This window comes from Enhydra lutris, unplaced genomic scaffold (assembly GCF_002288905.1).
Source record: "Enhydra lutris kenyoni isolate GAN:26980312 unplaced genomic scaffold, ASM228890v2 scaffoldscaffold64, whole genome shotgun sequence".
Classification (NCBI taxonomy): Eukaryota; Metazoa; Chordata; class Mammalia; order Carnivora; family Mustelidae; genus Enhydra; species Enhydra lutris.
Genome location: NW_019154148.1, coordinates 8541397 through 8565324, shown reverse-complemented (window position 1 = coordinate 8565324; position 23928 = coordinate 8541397). Strand labels below are relative to the sequence as shown.

General features: G+C 51.3%; 1 protein-coding gene across 1 annotated transcript in view; it reads right to left on the bottom strand.

Moving 5' to 3' along the window:
* Positions 1–16667: 16667 nt before the first annotated feature.
* Positions 16668–23928, bottom strand: part of LOC111158886 (mastermind like transcriptional coactivator 1) — a 45191-nt gene continuing 37930 nt past the window's right edge. Inside the window, exons 3-5 of the mRNA XM_022521184.1 lie at positions 23683–23922; positions 21484–21580; positions 16668–20126 (exon numbers count right to left, since the gene is read on the bottom strand). Coding sequence (XP_022376892.1) covers positions 19147–20126; positions 21484–21580; positions 23683–23922 — 1317 coding nt within the window. The 3' untranslated portion in view covers positions 16668–19146. The remainder of the gene's footprint in view (positions 20127–21483; positions 21581–23682; positions 23923–23928) is intronic.

Genomic DNA, 23928 nt, shown 5'->3' with positions numbered 1-23928 from the left:
ACTGGGCACAGCCACGTCCCTGCTCCCCTCAGGAAACCTGATGTCTGCCAGCTTCACAGCTGCCTGGGCTCTGTGCACACAGACCACCAGAAGACGACCCTGCTAGCCTGGCACGGTGGGTCAGACCCCTCAGGATCCTTGAGCCCATCCTCTCCTGGGGCTCTGACCCTAGCTAGAATGGTCATCTGCTGTTTCCACCTGCCCAACGTCCCCCACTTGGGGGATCCCAACCCTTCATCTTCCCAGGTCCTATGGTGTGGACAGGGCTGCCTGCCACCCCTCCCAGGCCTGAGGGATGGACATGTGAGTCAGAACTGACTGTGCTGGCCGAGGCTAATTCAAGAGGGTGAGATGCAGTTCTGGAAACTTCCTTAGAACTTTGGGAAACGGAACTCTGGGGGGGAGGAAGATTTCTAAGGGCCCTTTATGGCCACTGGCCACCCCGAGGAGGAGAGAGCCAACACGAGGCCACACTGGGAGGAAGGAGGTGGCTGATGTCCTGGAGCCCCAGGGCCAACTTGCCCAGAGCAACCCTCTAGCCGGGCAGCCTTGCCATTTCATAAGGCAGCCACTTCTTCCCTTGGGTAGGGCTGGTTGGAGCTGGGTTTGGTCAACAATGGCAGAGCCCAGCCTGATAGGGGCACATGGGCAGGGGCTGACAAGGCCGCACACACAGGCAGGCCCGGCTGCAGGAGGGATGAAGTGGCCAGGTCCTTGGGGCAACCGCCTCTGCATTTAGTCCTGGGCCGTTGTGAAACCCTGGCACCCTCTGCCTGGTTGCTCTGGGGGAGTCTCCACATGTCAGTGTCCTGGGACCCCAGGAGCTCTGTCCTTGCCACCTAGTGTTGTGGTGCATGGAAATGAAGTTCTCAGTCACCAGCCTGAGCAGCTGTGCTGGGCCGCCTCTGCCAGGGAGAGCAGCTGCCGCTGAATCCCGCACAGAGTTTTTATTTTTGTTTTTTTATCAGAAAGCAAGGACAGATGTCTCCAACCATGGAAAGGAGTACAAAGGGGCAAATATCTTCGCTAGGCATAGGCACTCAGGGAGTCAGTCCTGGGATAAGGGAGGAGCAGATGTTCGTGCAAGCAATCTCCAGGTACAGAAAGGGGAGGCTGAGGTTACATTCCTTCCTAGCTCGTAACTCATGCCCTGTGCCTGGGGATCATGGGATCCTGTTCCCACCGGGCCACTGCACTCAACAGCTGAGAACAGGACCACAGCTGACACTCACCCCTTAGGGCTTACGATATATTTTCTAAGAATAATTCCACAGTTCCCCCTTGCCTTGACAACTATAATGAGAAAGGAGATCATTAAAAGCAGTATGCCCATGTCAAACCGAGAGTAGAAATTGAACCCAGGGAACCAATTTTTTTTCTGGACTGAGCACACAGAAACGTCCCTGACATTCTTCATGATAGCCTGTTGACTTCCCTGTAGTTGTGCTTATACCTAAGTTTCAAATTTTCAATGGAGAGATTCAAAGAGGAGGAAAAGGCTTGATGAAGATGAGTCTTCAATTGCCCCCAAGTCTGGTTATAGGGAATTGAAGTAACTCAGCAGGAGGAAAGAGTAAGGAGTTCGCTGGGATCTGGTCCAGAGTGCTTGGGATCTAGCGCCTCCTAGCCAGACAACAGCGGCCTTGAGAGCCTACCATGTAGCTAAAATGTGTGGCTCGACCTTGACCCGTTCTTCTAAATTAGATGTAGTGTTTTGCATATATGAATGCATTTGTCGTGCAGTTTGGAGATAGAAAAGATGCGGCAGCAATGGCCGAAACAGCAGCGATGGTTAAAACGGCTGCTAATGGGATACCTATGAACATATTTGTTCTTTTTCTCTCTCTTATAAAGCATAGACCAGTTATTATAGGCGAGATCCCCCCTTGCCATGGCTCGGACAATCGGACTGAGAGCCAGGCTTGGGCTTAAAGGACAGAAAATGCTCCAATAAAGCCTTCTTGTTTGGGGGCTTTCTATAACCTTTTTTTTTTTTTTTTTTAATGGAAAAGGAGGCACTCTCTCCAACAGCTTTATTTTCTGCCCTCAGAGAGGGTGGAGGATGAGGCAATTTATTAGGGGATAATGTTGGAGCCTCTGGTGGGGTGCTAGGGGCTGTTGTTGCAACTGGGGACGGTGGGGGCCAGATTTGAAAGGGGGAGGAATAAAGTCCTGCCAACTAGTTTTAGCTGTTTTTCTTCTGCAAAGAGTAGATAGCAATCGTGTAAAGATTCCATGGATCCGAATGAGAAATTTTAAGAGGACCCAAAGTATCTTTTAGCCTTTTGCCCATGTGTTCTCAGTCTTCAACTGAAAGAGCCTTCAGGCAGGTGCCCTAGGCAATGTTGATATATTACAGACAACAGCTGTGTCGAATCTTCATTCCTTCGCATCCTATAGAATGTAGCGGTATATGTAGCTGTGTTTTATGAGAACCTGTTCCTTCCTTAAATATGTTCCCATGACTGACAGGTTTATAACAGACAGAAAAGTAGATCAGGACGAAATAGAAAGTAAATTCTGCACAAAATAGAGAAAAAATGAGGTCAATGGTTACTCCGTCACAGACATCGAATGCCTGTAGTTCCTACCTGAATGAGCGGACGTCCTTTCCCTTTCTAGGGCTTGAGGAGTGATGTGCAGACGAGGACTCTTACCAGATCCTGAAGATGTCCAAGCGCCAAATGTCATTGCGCACTGAAATAAAATTCTCAGTCACCAACCTGAGCAGCCATGCAGGGCTGCCTCTGCTAGGGGGATCAACCACCACTGAATCCCACACAGAGCTTTTATTTTGTTTTTTTATCAAAAAAGCAAGGACAGACGCCTCCAAGAGTGGGAAAGGAGTACAAAGGGGCAAAGATCTGGAAGTGGGCTTGCATTCTTCCCTACGCACGGGCAGGCACGGAGTCAGTCCTGGGATAAGGGAGGAGCGGATGTTCGTGCTAGCAATCTCCGGGTGCAGAAAGGGAGGACTGAGGTTACATTCCTTCCTAGCTTCTAACTCATGCCCTGTCCCCTGGGGATTGTGGGATCCTGCTCCCAGGGGCCACTGTGTTCAACAGCCTGAGAACAGGACTGCTGCTGACCCTCCCACACTCATCCCTTAGGGCTTACGATATATTTTCTAAGAATAACTGCACAACCCAGCTGGCCTCTTTCCTTGCTGCCCCACAAGCACGGGCTCTAGCCTGAGAGCTTCGTAGTCTGCTGGGCTCCCGGAGAGCCCCTTTCACCGCTCTCCTGGCCTGGCCAGTGCCCAAGGAATGCCCTTTGCCATCAGGGGGCGCTGCAGGCTCCCTGGCGACAGGGGTGGGGGCTCCATGCCAGTGCCCTGCTTTAGACCAGCTCTGCCAATTGCAGGAGTGGGCGCTCAGGGGTGGAGACGTGTCCTCCAGCTCGCTCACTCTCTCTCTGCCACTCAGCCCCCTTCCTCCCTGAAAGCGGTCCTGACCACAGCCCACTGCTCCGGCCTCCTCTCCCACCCCCTCGGGGACGACTGTGAGGACCATGCGTGTCTGTGGGCAGGCATGGTGTGTGTCCCTTGGGGCCTCTGTGCCTGTCGCGTGTGGGAGCTCACGTGTGTGTCTGTGGGTCTCCACACATTTCAGGGGATCCCTTCTGCCAAAGCCTCATTTCCTCTGAGGCCCAGACATCCTCCCCTCCAAGCCAATCCCCTGCCCTGGCAACAGGAAGCTGAGGCCTAGCCCAAGCAGCTTCTGAGGAAGTCCTTGGGCAGAGGTCCAGGCCATAACTGGGGTCTCCACCCCTGGAGCTCTCCCCAGGCCTTCTCATCTGCACCTCCCTCCCTGCCCTCGTCCAGCCTCTCAGGGCCCTGCCTGGGCTGGAACTGCTCCGGCTGACCGAGGTGTCGCCAGAGGCCCCTCTGGGCATGGCCACCCTCCTGGGCAGCCCTAAGGTGCTCATATCATGAAGGAAGTGGAAAAGCCCCTCCCTGAGCCCCTGCAGGACACGCCTCTGTGACCCTGGACCATTCCCTCTGTGCTACTTCTCCTACAGGGGCCCTGAGGAACATTCTGGAAGCTGAGCTCATCAAGGACCTCTGAGGAAACGAAGAGCCAACAGAGCCATTTTGTTGAGAAGAAACCACAACTTCAGAACAACAGATCATGATAAGCGTGAAGAACTCAGACGCTAAGCTAAATTTAAAAAGTAATAATAAAAGGGGAGCGGGGTTGAGGGGAGCGAGAGGAGGGCTGCTGGGACTGGCTGACTTAGTTGACTGGAGCTCATGACTAAATCCTGGGGTTGTGAATTCAAGACTCACACTGGGCATGGAGATAACTTAAATAAATAAACCTTTAAAAAAAGATGTTAAGGGGCATCTGGGTGGCTCAGTGGGTTAAAGGCTCTGCCTTCAGCTCAGGTCATGATCCCAGGGTCCTGGGATCGAGCTCCGCATCGGGCTCTCTGCTCGGCAGGGAGCCTGCTTCCCTTCCTCTCTCTCTGTCTGCCTCTCTGCCTACTTGTGATCTCTATCTGTCAAATAAATAAATAAAATCTTTAAAAAAAAAAGATGTTAAAATTATTTTACTTACCAAAAACATTGCAAAAATAGTACACAGTTCCCAGATACCCTTTGCCCAGCTTCCCTTAATGTTAAAATCTGATAAGCCATAATTCCATTATGTAAACTGAGAAATTAATATGGATACAAATCTATCACTGGTCATTCTAGAGACCTTATTTAACATACACCAACTGTCCCACCAAAATGGGACAAAGGCCTCAAAACCATTATACTAAGTTATACCAAACACAAAAGGCCATATATTATATGATCTTTACATGAAATGTCCAGAAAAAGCAAACCAAAAGATGCAAAGAGTAGAACACTGGGAGTCCAGGGCTTGGGGTGGGATGAAGACATTCTAAAACCAGATTATGTTTGCACAGCTCAGTATACTTACTAAAAGTCACTGAATGGGGGGCGCCTGGGTGGCTCAGTGGTTTAAGCCTCTGCCTTTGGCTCAGGTCATGATCTCAGGGTCCTGGGATCGAGCCCCACATTGGGCTCTCTGCTCCGCGGGGAACCTGCTTCCTCCCCTCTCTCTGCCTGCCTCACTGCCTGCTTGTGATCTCTGTCTGTCAAATAAATAAATAAATATTAAAAAAAATAAAGTCACTGAATGGTACCTTTAAAATGGGCAAATTTTGTGGTATATCAGTTAGTTGATGCCTGAACAACGAATGTACCACAAACATCTGAGTATAATTCCCTCAAAACTTAACTTTAACAGCCTATGGTAGACCAGAAGCCCTACCCATAATGTAATCAATTCACATGTATTTTGTATTTTGTGTTTTACATGTCTTATATACTACAGCCTTACAATAAAGTTAGCTAGAGAAAATTATTAAGAAAATCACAAGGGGGCGCCTGGCTGGTTTACTCCATAGAGCATGTGACTTGGGATTTCAGGGATGTGAGTTCAAGCCTCACGTTGGGTGTAGAGATTACTTAAAAATAAAATATTTTTTTTTCTTGAAGATTTTATTTATTTGACAGAGAGAAACAATGGAAGAGTGAACACAAGCAGGGGGAGTGGGAAAGGGAGAAGCAGGCTTCCCTCTGAGCAGGGAGCCCAATGAGGGGCTTGATCCCAGGACCCTGGGATCATGACCTGAGCCGAAGGCAGACGCTTAACGACTGAGCCCCCCAGGCACCCCTAAAAATAAAATCTTTAAAAAAAAAAGAAATCATAAAAAAGAGAAAATACATTTACAGAACTATACTGTATTTATCCAAAAAAATCTGCGTCTAAGTGGACCTGTGCGGTTCAAACCCATGTTTTTCAAGTGCCAGCTATATACCTCCATGCAGTTGTTTTTATGCATAATACAAAGAATGTGTGTATGTGCTTGACTGAGCTTCCTCAAATGATAGCATGTTATGTAACAACGGCATAATGATTACAACCAGGTAATTTTGTAATATTGATCCAGGACTCTTAATCAATAGACCTTATCCAGATTTCAATAGTTGTCCCATAATGTCCTTTTACTGGTCCAGGATCTGATGGAGGATCATGTGTCCTTAGCTTACTCCAGGCTGGGACAACTGGATGGTCCCTCAGCCTGTCTCTGTCTTTTTATGATCTCGACACTGTTGAGGACTGCCAGTCCATGTTTGGTTTGTCTGATGTTGTCACGTGTTAGACTGAGTTCAGACTCAGTTTTGACAAGAATGCCACAGATGTGCCGTGTGCCCTTCACATCAGAAGGGACATGAATTCCATAGGTCACCACTATAAGCTTTAGGAGGAAGGAAGGAAGGAAGGAAGGAAGGAAGGAAGGAAGGAAGGTAGGTAGGAAGGAAGGAAGGGACCGTTGATGCTGGCACTTCCTGCTCTAGACTTTCAGCCCAGCCTGCCCTCAGCCCACACTCCACCAGCAGAGTCCCTCACTGATTCATGGCTCTGAACTGGGTCTTCCTCAGCCTGATGCCCTTTGGGCGCTGGGGCCCCTTATGCACCTGCCAGGACTCCTGAGACCCTTCCCTGGCTTCCCTTGTCCCTCTCCATTTTCCTAGTTGGGTTTTCTATCTCTGCACCCTTCCAGGAGGGCCTGAGAGGAGACACCTGTGCTCTGCCTGGCCCCTAGGCTCGGTGTGGAGTGGGCGCTCAAAGAAACGGAGCCACGAATGAGGAAACAGAGGGCTGCCCAGGTGGCCTGGCTGTGCTTCCATTCCCCCCCCCCGCCACATGCACCCCAGAAACCACTGAACTGATAGTGAGCGCATGGTGACCTGAGTACACAGGGCAGTTCCCTTTAGGGGAGGGTTGGGGGGGGGGCACTGGCCATAGTATCGCAAGGTTTTCACAAGGACACTTGGCCTCTGCTTCAGTCAGTGGGGTTCTGGGTCTGAGAACTGATTTAGGTTTGGAAACGGGCAAGGGATCATGTGTTCCCACTGGCTTGGCTAACTTGGCTTTTCTGCTCGTCTGTTCTGGATCTCCTTTGGTTATGATATCTGTTAAGCAGTGTATCCCCCATCAGCTGCCTGTTACTGTTGTCACTAGGTACCCCACTTTCTGTGAGCGATTGCTCTAGACCCCTTTTTTTTTTTAAGATTTTATTTGAGAGAGAGAGGGAAAGGCAGAGGGAGAGGGAGAAGCAGACTCCCCGCCGAGTAGGGAACCCAATGCTGGACTCAATCCCAGGACCCTGAGATCATGACCTGAGCCGAAGGCAGATGCTTAACCAAATGACCTACCCGGGTGCCCTAGACCCTGCCATTTTGATCCTGCAAACCATCATGAAAGTCATTGACACATAGCCTTTGCCAGGTGTGTGTTGTGCTCTAGGTTTTCTGCCTCTATCATTTCCATTTGTTCCCCAGGCACCCTGTTCTATCATGGCATCTCTTATCACCCATCCCAGACCACAGCAGCCAAGGAGAGTCAGGTAACAAACTCAAGCGTGTTCTGGGCCTTCCAAAAGGAGTCTTAGCCAAGTTCCATTTCACAGGGAATGAGCCAGGCTTGAGGGCCCTGGGTCATTTCCCTGGTTCCTAGCTGTATCATTAGTCGGTTGTACTGGGCGGTTGGCATTGTGCAAAAACAGAGTTTGCACAACGTGGCTGTCACTGCTGTCCTCGTGGGGCTGGCCGTTGGCTGATGTCTGCTAACTTAAGATGTTGGGAGAGTTCCCACCATTAACTGAGATTAATGGCTCAACCGTGCCTAACCTATTTGGGTTTACGGGGAGCATCTACTCTCCTTTGGGGAGTCTGGCACTGTGGCTCATGCTAGACGGATGAGACCTACATGACCAGCCCCCTAGTAAAATCCTTGGGGTGCTGAGTCTCTGATGAGCTTTCCCAGTTGGCCATAATTCACACGTGTCATCACATCTTATTGCTGGAGGAATAAAGCATGTCCTGCATGACTCCAGAAGCTAGTATCTGCTTCCCTAGTCTTCACCCCATGTGCTTTCTCCCCTTTGCTGATTTTGCCCTGCACCCATTGGCCGGAATCCAGCATGACCTTCTACTGAGTGCAAGAAGTTGTACTATGAGCAACATTACTGCTGAGTCCTGGGGGTTCTCCCAGCACATCATGGGACCCAGGCTGGCCTTGGGGAGCCTCTGACACAGGCAGATTCATACACTGGTTCCTTGACCTATAGAGTAGGAGGTACTGGAGGAGGAAAAACCAAGAACGAGATTGCCTCTGGGAGGAAATTGCCATGCTGAAAGCCATTAACAGTTGGAGGGCGGTGGCTCTCATCACATCCCCAGGTTATTTACCAGGCTGGCCTCTGCAGAAAGCTGAGGAGTATGCCCTCCCAGCAGCAGCGGTGACAGATGTGATATACTTATCAGAGAGTATCAGCAGGCTGGAGTAGCGGCTGTGCAGCCGCTGGCTGTGCTCATTTCCATTCCCGTGGGGAAGGAGGATCGGAAGCAGTTTGCATTTGCAAGGGATGGACAATGTGTTCTCTCACCCCAGGACTATTGGAACTGTCCCATTCTCTCCGCCATAACACAGTTCAGAGGGACCTCGATGCTCTGGGCATTCCCCCCAAACCACGTGCATCCAGTATACGGCTGATGTCATGTGATTGATCAGAGGAGCGGGAAATGCCGAGGACATGGGTGGCCTTGGTAAGACACACACACTGGGGGCGGGGGTGTCAGGGACTCGTCCCCTCAGTGACCTGTCGGGCATTCTGTAAGTACAGGCTATTATCCCCACCAATGGGAGAAGGAACAGAGACGTGGTGGGTCTCTCTGGGTTTGGGATGCAATATATTCCACACTGGGGGACCCCGCAGGGACACATTTACTGGATGTCACAGAAGGCTGCCAGCTGTGAGCAGGGCCTAAGGTAAGGATGAGGCACTACAGCAAGGACTAAGGAGCAAGCACCCTCCTGTTTGGTCACCAGGCCCAGTATATCCCCTGGGGCTAGAAGTATCTGTGATAGAGAAAAAGATGCCCTATATCTCTAGCAAGCCCCAGTTGGAGCCTGGCGCCCACCCTCAGGGTCTGGAGTGAGGCCCCAGGAAATGTACATCATTCTGAAAATGAAGCAAAACTTGACCCCATAGGGGGCCACAGGAAACTGGGGCACCAAGTGAGAATGTGGCCAGGGCAGCCTGTCATCTCAGCTGGTTCTATGGGACCGAACAAGTCAAAACACTGGACCAACAGACAAGGGAAGAGAGGCTTGCTATTGGCTGAATGGGGTCCTGGGCACATGGGAGTGCCCAGGTCATCTACCGCGGCAACCCTAGCACCTCTTTCAGCTGCTGGCCAGAACTGGCCTGGGGAGGGACTCCCTTTGAGCAGAGGCTGGTGTCTTCAGAGTCCTTACAGTGGCTTGCAGTGCATGCAAGCTCTGAACTTCACTGTAAGAAGTTTATCCATGAGGACCCCTGGGTAGCTCAGTCGGTTAAGCATCTGCCTTCAGCTCAGGTCATGGTCCTGGGATTGAGCCCCACATCGGGTTCCCTGCTCAGCAGGGAGTCTGCTTGTCCCTCTTCTTCCGATCATGCTTGCTCTCTCTCTCAAAGAAAAAAATCTTTTTTAAAAAATAAAACAAAAACTAAAAAAGACACTATCATTATCGAATCAACAGACTTCCATGAGATATGCCTGTCTTTATGGCAAAAGAAATGCCAGGATTCGGCGCTGTGTTTCACTGTCAAGAGTGTTCAGTTCCCTTTAGTCTGGAAGCGTTCATCAGTTCACATATGTTTATCTTTCGTGAGACCAGTTATTTTGCAGAAATCCACTGATCTGGGTTTATCTGATGTTTCCACTGACGACAACTGATCATGCGCTTTGAGCAAGAGAGTCAGGGGAAAGGCGCTGTGTTCCTCTCGAGGAACTGTCAGGAAGATACGTGATGTCAGTCTGTCCTGTTTCTGAAGATAGGTTTCGTGTTTTGGGTTTTTTTTGGTTTTTTTTTTTTCTTCTTCCTCTGAAGACTTTAAGTAATTTCTACATCCCAGAGATCAAGAGTAAGATCCCACCAAGTAAGGCTTGTTCCTGGAAAGGTTTGAACTGTGCTGTTAACATGAGGTCTGCTGGCTTTTCTGCTGTGAAGCGAGATCTGCAAGAACTCTCCGCACGCCGACTCTGTCCACATCCCTTGCACTAATGGACTTTGCCCAAATTCTCCTGTGGCTTCTGGCAGCCCAAGACCTAAGCCTAAGGCCACTGGGATGACCCAGCCCCCTTGAGTGCCAGTCTGGCAGAGTTAAAGGTTGATGAAAGAATTGACTGTTCCAGCCAGCCCCAGAAGATGGGCTCCTGACCTCCCGTTCTTAGAGCCTTTGTAGAAAAACCTTACAACTGTTTAAGTCCCTTCTCTGAAATGTCCCTCTGAAATGGCGTCCTCAGGAAGGCTGGGGCCTCTGTCTCCCTGTCTCAGAGGGAGGGAGAAGCCTGACTTCACGAAGCACCTCATGACTTTGACAAGGACAATGACCAACCGTCTTAGCTGCTTCTTGCGGTTTCTCAGTCCCTGACTCTGTGGGAGTCCCCAGTCTGTTTTTACCTCCTGCACCTTGACCCTGGCTTTGTTGATCTTTGACAAAACATAACTCTTTTCCCCATTGAAACTTCTCTTCGTCGGGTCACACCTTGAGGCTCTGAGGAAAAAAAATCCTGTTACTCCTCAAACTTTCCCCGACTGATTTTAACCACCATTAGGGATCCTTGCCCGAGTCACTTACTAGCCCAATGGTCATTTTCTAATTCTGTTCTTTCTACATTGGTGAAAAAGAACGTTCCCTTCTCGTCCACTTGAGTACGTATTTGAATCATTATAAATTCATAAATTCTTAAATTAAAAAATTCATATTTTACTCAAGGGTTATACTTCTTTGTTGTTATTTATTGGGATGTCTATGTTGTCCATGGTTGGCCAGGGTGTCATTTTCTGCATTTACACCCTCCTGATGGAGAGAACTGGGAAACAGGTGTGCATATATATATATATATGTATATATATATGCATACATATGTTGAGGGGCTCCTGGGTGGCTCAGTCAGTTAAGCATTTGCCTTCAGCTCAGGTCATGATCCCAGAGTCTCAGGAATGAGCTCAGCGAGGAGTCAGCTTCTCCTTCTGACCCTCCCCCCACCTCATGCTCTCTCTTTCTCAAATAAATAAATAAAATCTTAAAAAAAAAAAAGAAAACAAAATTCAAACAAGGAAATGTGAAGATCTCACTGGCTTTAATATTAAATGATTCATGAATTGGGCAGCATCCGCATCTAGCAAGTAGAGGGGAGCCCTAAAGCGCCCTAGAAAAGGAAAGGTTTGTTTTTTGTTTTTTGCTTTTTTTTTTAAAGATTTTATTTATTATTTGACAGAGAGAGATAGAGTGAGCGAGAGAGGGAAACACAAGCAGGGGGAGTGGGAGAAGAAGAAGCAGGCTTCCCACTGAGCAGAGAGCCTGACGCGGGCCCGATCTCAGGACCCTGGGATCATGACCTGAGCTGAAGGCAGTAGCTCAACCAACTGAGCCACCCAGGCGCCCTGTACTTACTTTTTAAGTGCTGTGTTCACCCATAAAGTGGCACCTGAACTCAGGACCCCAAGATCGAGAGTTGCATGCTCTGCCCACGGAGCCAGCCAGGCGCCCCCTCTTCCTGACAATTTTAGAAGAGCTTAAAATCAGAAAGAAAGACACCGAAATTGCTTATTTTCCAGATGCCCCATGCAGTGAGATAGGCCCGGGAGTGAGAAAGGACACCTTTTCATCCCCACAGGCTCTGCGGGGAGACTGAAAGAGGGCGGGACCCCCAGTTTGGGGGACAGGAAAAAAGCCTTTGAAATGCTGATGAGCTCCGGTTCGCACTGAGCAGGTTGCTCAGAAACCAAGCGCGTGGGGACTGCGTCCCAGATTTGGGGACTGGGTCCCAGAACGTGCATGCTTGTAACAGAGGTGAGGGAGGCGAGAGGGGCAGGGGCCCGCTGAGCTGGGACAGGGCGCGGCCGAGCCCCAGCCCGTCGCTGCTCTGGCCTTCAGGGCGGTCCAGGGCTGGGGCGGCGTTGAACGCGGGCGGCCTTGCGGAGGGGAGTAGCGCACGAGAAGGGCAGCCGCTTGCGCAGCCCCGGGCCCAGCCCATTACCAGGGAGAATCCCGCGGCCCCCCGGGGGCAGCACTGGGGGGCTCCACAGCGTCACCTAGAATCCGCACATTGCGCCACTCGGGTCCTCTTCATCCAGTAAGTGTAAGTCCGATTACACGTCAGCGGACCTGGAGGGGCCACCCAAACCCATTCCCCGGGAGGGGGCCGAGCCCCTGATCACTCAGCACTAGCAATGCTTGGTGGCGGCCCTGTCCCCTTGCCACCAAAACTGTATCAAGAGGCGCACCAGCAGGGCAGCGGGGTGGCATGCATTGTCTCTCCCCAGTATGGAACTTCACCCTCCTCCCTTGATGGTCAGGGTCCTCTCCTCCTGACAGATTTCTGGGCACAAGGAGCTCCAAGGCCCAGGAAGCAGGTAGCTTCGAGCCTAACAGTCCTGCTGTGTCTTCTGGTGGCTATGCTGTCCCTTCAGGAGCCAGGGTCCCTGGTCGCACACAGTCTTAAGTGGAAGGACCTCCCAGGGGGCTCTCCGGAGTGAGAGCAAGCAACATCTCCTCGACCTCCGCTCCCGGTTCCCCCTCCATGTCTCCTATCTAGTGGAGACCCATGTCCCCCAGTCACTGATCTGGGGTACATACCCCTTCCTAGAGGATGGCGCCCTCTCCTTGCAAGGCCCTCTCACTGAGCTGACCCCTGACCTGTACTGTGCTCCTGGACAGCAGCTCCCGGGTGTCTGGAGGTGACGGCACAGTGGATCCTATGCCGTGCTCCCCGTGACGGCACTGCTGTGCAGAGATGCTCCCTCCAAGGTGTCATAGGACACAGACTCTGTAGTGGTGGGTCAAACACTCTTGACCCTCAGTGGCAGGACAGCCAGAGCCACACCCAGACGCAGCGTCTGTTCCCAGACATGTGAATGAATGGCTGCTGCCAACGACCGCAGTGACAAAGACCGAGGAAGCCGCACAGATCATGGGAGACGAAGGAGGCTGGAGAGCTCAAATGCGGTGTGATCCTGGATGGGATCCCAGACTAGAAAAACAGGCATTACAGGACAACTCTCGACAGCTGAATTAGATCTGTGGATTAGTTGTGTGGATTAGTTGACAGTCTTCATTTCAGTATTAAGGTCCTATTTTTAATTTTTGTTTTATTTTATATTTGGGCGGGGCGGGGGGTTCTGAACTCATGTCCCTGGGATCATGACCTGAGCTGAAGGCAGACGCTTAACTGACTGAGCCACCCAGAGGCCCCAACAGTATAATTATTAAATACAGGAAATTAGGGGCACCTGGATGGCTCAGTTGATTAAGTGTCTGACTCTCGATCTCAGCTCAGGTCTTGATCTCAGGGTCCTGGGATCGAGTTCTGTATCAGGCTCCTTGCTCAGTGGAGAGCCAACCTGCTTCTCCCTCTTCCTCTCCCTCTATGCGTTCTCTCTCTCGTGAATAAATAAATAAAATCTTTTAAAAAACTATTATACTGTTGCTATAAAGGATGGGGAAGCTGGGGGAACCATATCTAAGCATTGAGAATGGCAACTTTGCTGAGGTATAGAATTTATATACCATAAAATTCACCCATCTTAAATGTCCAACTCAATGACTTTTAGTAAATTCGCCCAGCTGTGCGAAGGATCACCATGATTTGGTGTTACAGCAAATTCATCATCCCAGCAAGCCCAGCCCCAGGCTACCTGAATCTTTTCTGTCGTTACTGGTTTGCCTTTTCTGGACATTTCACATAAAGGGATTCATTCATTCCTGTGACACGTGGTTTTTGTGTCCATTGAGACTCAGCACACTTTTGTGACCTTTGTCCTCTTTTCAGAGTTTTTTGTAGGTTTTTTGTTTGTTTGTTTGGTACATCTGAGGTTCTAGCTAAACCAAGAGGCAGAAAACAAAAAAACAAAAAAAAAAAGGGAAAAAAAAGATGACTCACCATCCTTTCCTGGCGTGGGAGGGACAGACGTAGTACCAAGTGGCTAGCTGGTCTCCAGACATGGGCTGACTCAGAGGCTGGGCATTGGTGTCTGTCGCTAGCAGGGTGGACACTAAGCCACTAAGCAGTGATGATGTTCGAGCTCCTGGGTGAGTCAGAGGCATGCTGCCGGGATCCTGCAGAGACGCCCCCTGACCCCTAGCTAGTCCGTTCATAAGCCCCCTTTTCCAGCACAGGGAAGGGTGGAGTGGGATGGCAGAGGCTGGCTGATGTTCCCTGTAGCTGCAGGGTCTCTCCTTTGCTCAAGGGGTGGTGTCCCTCAGGGTGCCCTTTTTCTGGTCTATGGATGTCCTCGGGCTCCCTTTGTGGAACATACTTGGCTGGTGGGCCTATCTGGCCGTCACTCTAGTGTGCAGGATTTAAGCAAAGTCTCTTTTACTGCACAAGCAAATATCAAAAAGAAGAAATGGCATGGGGGTGGCAGATATAACTAATAGATGGGGTTTTAAAAAATTTTTTTTCACTACTCAGGGTCTAGCCACCCACCCCCCGCCCCGATTCTCTATCACCGAGAATAACATGACACAGTAATGGGCTAGCTGAAGCTCTTGACCTTGAAGATGACAGTAAGTGGTTGAGCTCTGCCCCCCACAGTGCAGAGAAGCAGCTAGGTATTTAAGAAAATACAGAACCCATCTGAAACCTTGACATTCAAGACAAGACAGTGGGTGATGGTGTGTCAGGAGGGAGAGATCCAAAGATAGTTCAGCAAGCACTCACCTTGGCTGTGTCAAGGGAAGCTACCACCTCCGTGACTTGAATATAGAATGCCAGCTTTTCCTTTGGCAGTCTTGAAAAGTTCTGCTTTCCAGGGACAGAAACAAATGGAGCCTCCTGCACAGGCCTTGTCGAGCTACTAGTCCCTGGGCTGTTGCCTTGTGGCTTCTGCTCCTTCCATGCCTGCAGGCTGGCAGGGACCTGTGGCCTGGAGCAGGGAAGACACTGGACCGCCCTCTCCCGCCCCTGGGTCCAACAGCTCTGGCTCTAGCTGTTGTCATTATGGTTTTGCAGCACACAGCGTGTCCTTCCCTTCCCCTCACGCAGGCCAACTCCCTCAGAGATAGCATTCCAGGACACAGATATGAAGGCGGATGGGTGAGTTCTGTCTTTGTCCTGCGGTTTCTAATGTGGGAAACAAAGGTGGAAGAAAAATGATTAAATATCCTTATTAGCTATAGCCCATTGACAAGTCCTTGAAACAGGCAGAGTGACATTCTTCTAGGGACTCAAGGGCCTCTATGCTAATACTTTGCTAAGGGCAAAAGGCAATCTTACCTCAACGCCCAGGACCCTGTGAGTCTACTTTAACATACAAAAATTCCTTTGGAAACTTCCTTTATCTCTAAACACCCCAAAATATGTGTTGGCAATCATCCCCCAAACATACAGCCCACCAATAAACATTTGAAGGGTCTCGTGACTCAGGTTTTATGAGACAGTAATAAATGACCTTGTCCCAACAACAGCTAGCCCTCTCAAGGTCCTGGATACCTTGCTTCTGAAATTCCTTAGTCACTTAACACTACCCCCTCACCCCCTCCCAACCTGAAAGTGTATAATGGGCTGCTCCTCACAACCCCAGTGCAGCTCTTTCTCCCCATGGGTCCTGTCCCTGTGCTTTAATAAAATCACCTTTTTGCACCAGAGAGGTCTCAAGAGTTCTTTCTTGACCGACAGCTTGGAACCCTAACGCCTTTCCTATGTCAGTTTCTGCTCTGGGTGAGGGTCCAAAGATCATCTTTCCCAACCTCCCTGAGAAGGTCTGTAGGCACTGGCTAGCCTCTGGGGCTGGGCTTAGGGCAGCCACTCAGCCAGCCAGTTCTCTTTGAAACATAAGGCACAGCCAAGAGGGAAGAGGGGCAGGTGCATTACCAGTGTGAAGACAAAAGGGGAAGGGTGGGTCCATCATGTGATGACCCCCACAGTGGACAGTGACAACAGTGGGTGGGTGGGCTGGAGCATATGTTCTTCTTAAAAAACGGGGGGGGGGGGGCGGGGGGGGCCAGGGGGGTAAGGCGGTGCCTTCTGCCCAGGTCATGATCTCAGGGTCCTGGGATCGAGTCCCGCATCGGGCTCTCTGCTCAGCAGGGAGCCTGCTTCCCTTCCTCTCTCTCTGCCTGCCTCTCTGCCTACTTGTGATCTCTCTCTGTCAAACAAATAAATAAAATCTTTAAAAAAACAAAAAAACAAAAAAAAAAACAAAAAAGGGTGGGGGAGGACACCAGATAGGACCTGGGGAAGTGGGGTGCTTGGAGGATAAGTTTCAGGGCTTTCAGTAAATATCTCAACTGTTGAGGACCTAAGTATCCAAGTCACCGGGTCCAACTTCCTCCCTCCCATTAGACATAAGGACAGGGTGGTGGATCCACAAGAGGGGAGAGGCTGGTGGCCCCAAGTTCCACCCTCCTACCCGTCATCAGGTAATAAAAGTTACTCTGAGGTAAACCAGACCAAATGTCCCTCCTTCCACCACCACGCAGCAGGAAAGCAGCTCCATCCCGGATGGACACCAACTACCCAAGAAGTCACATATCGGTCCCTCACCCACCCTGCCAGCGCGGCCACGTGAGGTCCAAGACACAGGCGGTTTCCATACTAGCAAAATACTTTTATTATTTTATAATGATAAAAGAAGGAAAGTAAAGATTTCTTTTTGGTGTATACCAGAGTTAAGGGCAGTAGAAGAATAAGGGAATTAACGGGATTTTTATGTACTTTGATGACAATAAAAAGTTAACAATACCAACTGTTTGCCATAAAACTTATCATACTCCCCCAAAACACATATATAAAGGATCATAGTTTTAAAATCTATAAAAGTAAAAAATATACAGTCAGAAACTCTAACGCTTATTTCCTCTTTAATATAAAATTGTAAACATTTATTTACACAAAGCAAATGTGTATAACAAAGTCCGAGCACCCTTCTTTTGAGTCATGGCTCCTGGAAGAGGGGATCTGCACTGAAGTGGAGACGTCTCCTCCCCTGACTCCCCAAAAACCAGATTCATAAATAAAGCCACGGGCAGCTCCCTGGGGGGACCCCAAGCATCACATTTTATTGCTCTGACACTGCAGCGAGAAGCCTGCTGTCCGGCGGCCCGAGGACTAAGGCAGGGGCAGCCCTCCCCAGGAGGGGACAGAGGTGAGCAGCCAGAGGCAGACCAGGAGAGGAACAGGACCCATCACCAGCCTTCAGCCCTTTATTTTTGGTAGAAAACCCGCTGAAGTCACCCTCTTCCCCTTCAGATTGGGGAACTCACACAGAGGGTGGAGTCTTCACTGGCTTTATGATTCATTCCCTTCTTTGAAAGCTAAATTCAGCATCTGGGAGGGCAAGGGAGGGCATTTAAAGGGGAAATGGCCCAGACACCACCCAAGGTGGCAAATGGCTATTATAGAGAAGAGGATCTGAGGGTCCAAGTACCCCCAGCAAAGGCACTGCTGGTGCAGAATAATTACCCCTGTGTGCACAACCCTTCGTCCCCTCAAAAGCCACTCAGGCTGCCCACGCAGATTATCTTCCCTGGCTCAATTCTTTACATAGGACACTCCTTGAATCATCTGCTTTGAGACTCCAGGGAAATAAACACGGGGTTTCAGTTTGTCCCGAGACCACTCTGCATGGAAGCCACCCTTCTCAGTGTCCTCTCTGCTCTCCGACACTGTTTAAAAGGGTCTCAACCTGCGCTTACCACTCTGCTTTCATTCTAACCCAAGTGCTCTCTCCATCTGTGTTGTCCAGAAACAGCCCACGGGGAATCCTGTTTTGTGGACTTTTAGCTTAGTCAAGTCCATAGACCTTCAGAGAGACATCCACTCAAATCCCGAGAAGGGTGTATTAGTGTTATAAAGCCATTCTCTTCAAAAAGTGCAAGTCATCTGGCGTGGTAGAGTGGCCAAAGTGGTGAAACCAAGTGGAATTCTCTCCTCCAGCCTGGCCTGCACCCCTCCCCCTTCGGGGCCCCCATACTCCTGGCTTTCCCTCTTGCCCCCGCACCCTTGCCTTCTGGGGAGGGGATGCCCTCCCACCTACAACGCTGGGGCTCCCTAAGGGATTTTAGTGACTCCCCACCAATCTGGTACACTGCCTTCAAGAGGTTTTCCATTTGGGCTGGAGAGACAAAGAGGGGAGGCAGGAAGGTCACGGGAACTGGAGATGAGGTGAGGACCTCTGTGCGCAGCTCAGCTAGGATCACCTTCCTGATACAGCAAATCCCAGTTTTCAGAGAAACTGCAGAAGGAGGGCAAAGACACAGACACAGGCACCCCAAACATTCCATTTCAGCACGTAGCCTGGGGGCAAGTCATGAGTGTCGACCCAGAGGGTGCAGCACTGTGGGAGGAGGAAGAAGGCCAGTGGCTGGAGAGGCCACATCTGTGTTCCCAGCGCTGCCACCTCGTGGCATCCTGTTCCTTTTTGGCACATACAGTCACAGGCTGCGCTGACGGAAATGATCTCCCAGGGACCCTCCCTATCCCCTGAAAAGCAGACAAAGAGCAGGAATAAGAAAGGCTCTTGACCACAAGGAAACCCTCAGTTCCCAATGCCAATCAGTTCAAACCACCACCTATCCTAATCGGTCTTCAAATCTTTAAAAACATTTTTTAAAATCTTTTCTATGCTACAAATTGCGAATGGTTCTGCTATACAAAGTTGCAACGAAACCTGTCCCCAGCCTTGGGGCAAGTGGTGAGTGAAATCTTGGATTAAGTCAACACGATGGCACACATCGTGGGGTTTCACCGTCGTTATTCTTGGGGGTTTTTTTTTGGTCATTTAGATAGAAAACCACCTGCAGAACCCTGTCCTGCTGTCCCAACACCAGGCAGTGGATGCCAGCAGAGGGGCTGGGGCCAGCCCGACGGACCACAACTGCTGGCTGGGAGCTGGAGGTGGGGGGGGGTCCCCGCAGACCCTGGCCAGGGCCCACCTCAGCCCTGGGGCTCCAATCCCACCCCTCAGCCCTGTTCTCTGGGCCACGAACTTTGGTCCAAAGTAGTTGATATTTCTTGAATCTGAGAACAAAATACAGGCTGTACGAACACTGAGAACACTGCAAACCCTCCAGTTACTGAGGCCCTAAAAGGTCGTCCAAATCATTCATCCACTCTTCCGAAGTCCTGTTCTTCAGCAGGGAGTCGATCAGGTCGGCATCTCCAGCCATGCTGGCCAGCCCACTGGCCCCCGGCTGCCCGCTGTAGGCAAAGGGCAGCTCCTGGCCCGCGGTCCGCACAGGGTATGCCTGAGTGCAGTGCAGTCCCGCCCGGCCTCCCATGGGTGGTGCCGGGCTCTGGCTGAAGGCCCCCAGCTCAGGCCCACCGGGGCTCAGGCCCGGCAAGCCTGGCTGTGGGGCTCCCTGGGGAGGTGCTGGGGCGGGGGCACTGGTCCTCTGCTGCGCACTCACTGGGGGCAGCATGGACCCCGCCGCGGCTGCCGAGCTCATGGGGGCCATGGGCCTGCTGGGCATAGCCTGGGAGAATTGGGGGCTGGACATTTTCATGTGGGCCTGCTGCATGTGGAAACTGGAGGCTGCCGTGAAGGGGCTCACGGTGCTGCTCCCCGGGGTCTGGCTGCTCAAGTTTGGCAGGCCCTGATGTGGCCACGAGGCGTTCTGGCCTCCCACAGTGGCTGACACCCTTGGGACTTGTGGCTTGGTTAAGCCAGAGTTCATAGTCCCCTTATTGTGCTGCTGGGAGAGGCTGGAGTTCCCCAGAGAGTTCTGCCCGTAGGCAGCGGAGACAGAGGTGTTCTGGCCCATGCCAGTCTGCCGTGCGATGTGGGCATGTCCGTTGGTGGCCTGTGGCGGCGGCTGGGCAACGATCTGCGTGATGCCGGAGGCCATGCCGTAGAGACCGCCCTGCGGCAGGCTTTGGGAGCCAGTGAACTGAGCCACACCCCGGTCCTGTGGGCCTGAGTTTGAAGGAAGAGAGGAAACCGAAGTGTGTCCAGGGCCCATTGGCATCAGATTCCCAGACTGAGGGAACCCTCGAGGACAGCTGGAGTTAGATGGCCCCAAGTTGTTCATGCCAGGCACAGCACCAGAGGACCCTAGAAGGCAGAGAAGAGCCAGTCAATCGAACTGGCATTTCTGGGCCTGCTGCCACTGAAAGGCTCTAGGACCCCAGCTGCAGGCACTGTTCTCTGGCGTGAAAGGCCAAATCAGAACACCAGGTATCTTAAGGTCAGTGGACCCTCAAAGAAGACGGCCCTGTGGGCCAAAGGGGAGCAGGTTTCCCACAGGGTGGAATGGAGGCCAGTCTGGAGCAGTGATGAATTTAAGACCAGCTCAGAGGAGGGGGCCAAAGCCCAGGGCGGGGGAAGCCAGGAGACTCAATGATTCACCCGTCAAAGGCCCACTCTGTTTCTGCTTCGTGGGAGCCCCACGCCAGCACGGCGGACCCCAAGATAGATATGGCCCAGGGTCTGCCTCGGGGAGGCAAAGGCTCTGTGGTATGACAGGGTGGTAACAACAGCTGGCAGGGCAGGGGACCAGAGGCTCAGTGCCTTGGAAGATCTGGGGACGGCTTCAGAAAAATGGTGACAAAGACATCGGGTTTTCAAAGGGTTGAATTGAAAAACTGATTTCAACAGTTTGGAGAAATGGAATATTCTAGACAGAGAAGAGAGTGTGAAAATGCCAGAGTTACGAGAGGTGGTCTGTGTGGGGAGCTCTGTGGCTGGGGTATGGGGAGGGTGTCCCCACAGGCTGGGGATACAAATGGACAGAGAGCTGTGGCCAGACTCAGGGAAGCTGTGGGGGGCATGTCAAGGGCAGGAATGCAGGGCAACAGGGCAAGTAGATGGCAACAGTGGTTCCAGGCCCAGGCAGTGGTTACTCAGATCACTCAGGTGAGGGGTGCGCGAGCTGCTGGCACCGTCGGGGTGAAAGAGGGAGGGTGTGAGGTCCTCTCATATTCCTGGAGGGATGGCCCGAGCAAGGGCAGTCAGGTTCCCGTGCACATCTGAGATGTGACAGCTGAGACCTCCGAGTGCTATCTGCCTATGACACCAAAGTGAGCCAACAGGAAGAAAGAGAAGCAGCAAAAAGGCCACACAAACTACCCCAAGTCTCTCCTTAACTAGAAAATGAGAGGGTCACTTTTTGAAGGCACATCACAGCAGAAACAAAGAACTTTCTTAAAAATTACAGAACCCATTTCCTGTTGGTTAGCTATCCTCCAGCCAGAAATGATTTCACTTCAAAAGACGGCGTGGCCAGAGTATCCGCCAAAGTGGTCTGCCCCTGTGACCCATTTCCCCCGACCCTGGGCCTGCAGGCTCTACTGGCACACTGATGTTTACACAAGCCAGTTGATCTAGTTAGCTCCTAGCAGGAAGCCATGCAGACAGCAAGAGCCACCCACTGCGTCCCGTGCTGCCTGCGCCGCCTCCACGGTCCCCTCACCTGGGAACTGTCCAACCTGCTGGGGGAAGGTGCTCTGGGATGGGTCCTGGTACTGGGGAGGCGGGCGTGTCAGGTGCCGCTGAAACTGCTGCTTCTCCTAGAAAATGCCAAGGATGGAAGAACAAAACAACAAGACCCACATAAAACAAAAACAATAGAGTCAGAGCAGACAAAAGCACAACCCTATGTTTGTTACTCACGGATGCGTTCCTGTGGACACAATGCTTGTGGTTTCGTTTGGGGGATTTTTAATAAACTGTGTGAAACAGAACAATGGCATAGACCTAAGGAGCAATGATTTAAAAAAGAAAACAAAAACAATGGCGGTGTATTGGTTTAAAAAAAGTTGGGCGGGGAGCGCCTGGGTGGCTCAGTCAGTTGGGTGTCCCACTCTTGGTTTCGGCTCAGGTCACGGTCTCAAGACCGTGAGATGGAGCCCTGTATCAGGCTCGGAGCTGGGCATGGGGCCTGCTTAAGATTCTCTCTCTCCCGCTGCCCCTCTCCCAAAGTTGGGAGGGCAGATCAGGCAAATGCGAATCAAAGCCACAGTGCCATACCACTTCACGCCCACCAGGATGGCGAGAACCAAAAAGACAAGTACGGGAAAGCTGAAGAGAGACTGGCGCTCTCACGCCACTGTGGGCATGTAAAATGGCATGGCCGCTTGGGAGAACAGTCTGGCAGCTTCTCGCAGGGCACCAAGTAAGAGCTACCACAGGACCCAGCAATTCCTGGAATACACTCAACAGAGCTGAAAACCTCCAACCATAAGAAGGGGGAACAACCCAAATGTCACCAACCGGTGAATGGATAAATCAAATAGAGCTTATCCACAAAAGAGAGTACTGCTCAGCCACGGGAAACACTGGTGTGCACCACAACACAGGTGGTAGCTTTTTTTAAAGATTTTATTTATTTACTTGACAGAGAGATCACTAGTAGGCAGAGAGGCAGGCAGAGACAGAGGGGGAAGCAGGCTCCCTGCTGAGCAGAGAGCCTGGTGTGGGGCTCGATCCCAGGATTCTGAGAACATGACCTGAGCCGAAGGCAGAGGCTTAACCCACTGAGCCACCCAGGTGCCCCAACAGGCGGTAGCTTTTAATGGGCATATGGCTTCTTTTTAGGGGCTGAAAACGGATGAAATCGACTGTGGTGATGGTTGCACTCCTGTGTGAATATAGTAAAAACCACTGAATTGTACACTTCAAATGGGTGGATTCAAGGTCACATGACTCGAGTCCCAATAAAGCTGGTATTTTTAAAAATGGCAGGACTGAGGCAGAGATGTGGGCTTTAAAGTCATTCTCAATCACCTTTGTCTTCTGGGTAGCTGCTGCTTCTCTTATGACTTTAAAGATGGAATCTGAAATCCCGAGCACTGCTGTCACCTTGGTGTCTGTGCACCAGACTTGGGGACCAAGCAGGTGAACTGCAGGATGTGAGGTGGGTGGGTGGGGCTTGGCGGGCCTGATTCTAGAACTCGAGGGCCGCAGGGACATTTCCATTTGCCTGTGTCATATTCTGGCTCATCACAAACTACGCTTATAACAAAGCCGGATCCCACATTGAACCAGGAGACCAAGGAGCTCAGTGCTCTGGCAGCTGCAGACACAGGACATGGAAAAACATCCCTAACAAATATAGTTTAAGCCACAGATTTGCCTTCACAAATCCCCACCAAGTGACATGAAAGCTGCTTCTGACACAGGCCACCACTGCCTGAGAAACGCCACACTCCTGTGAAGGGGCTGAAAAGGGCAAGGGGGGGCACCTGGGTGGCTCAGTCGCTCAAGGGGAGTCTGCTTGAGTCTTTCGCTCTAAAATAAATAAATCAATTTTTAAAAAAAAAATTTAGGGGCGCCTGGGTGGCTCAGTGGGTTAAAGCCTCTGCCTTCGGCTTGGGTCATGATCCCGGGGTCCTGGAATCGAGCCCCATGTCGGGCTCTCTGCTCGGCGGGGAGCCTGCTTCCTCCTCTCTCTCTGACTGCCTCTCTGCCTACTTGTGCTCTCTGCCAAATGAATAAATAATCTTAAAAAAATAATAATAAAATTTAAAAAAATTTAGGAAGGGCAAAGGACACACAGCAGGCCCATACACACGCGCACGCACGCATACACAGTGGGGCTGACGGCCAAGCAGCGACACCGGAGGCAGGTGAAGATGCAGCTGGCGGGGGTCGTCTTCCCCTCTCGCTTTACCTGTTCTGCCAGAAGGTGCTGCTGCCTTTGTAAGAACTGCTGCTGCTGCAGATGCTTTTGCTGCTGCTCCCTCTGTTTCTGCTGGTCCAAAAGCAAGTGATGCTGCTTCATGACTGCCGCCTGCTGCTGGCTGCTGAGATAGGGGGCGCTGCTGCGCGTGCTGGCCGCGGATGCCGCGGGCGGCTGGCTCCCCACACCACCTGCCGGCGCAGCCACAGGGACACTGGGCGGGTTCTGCTCCTGTGA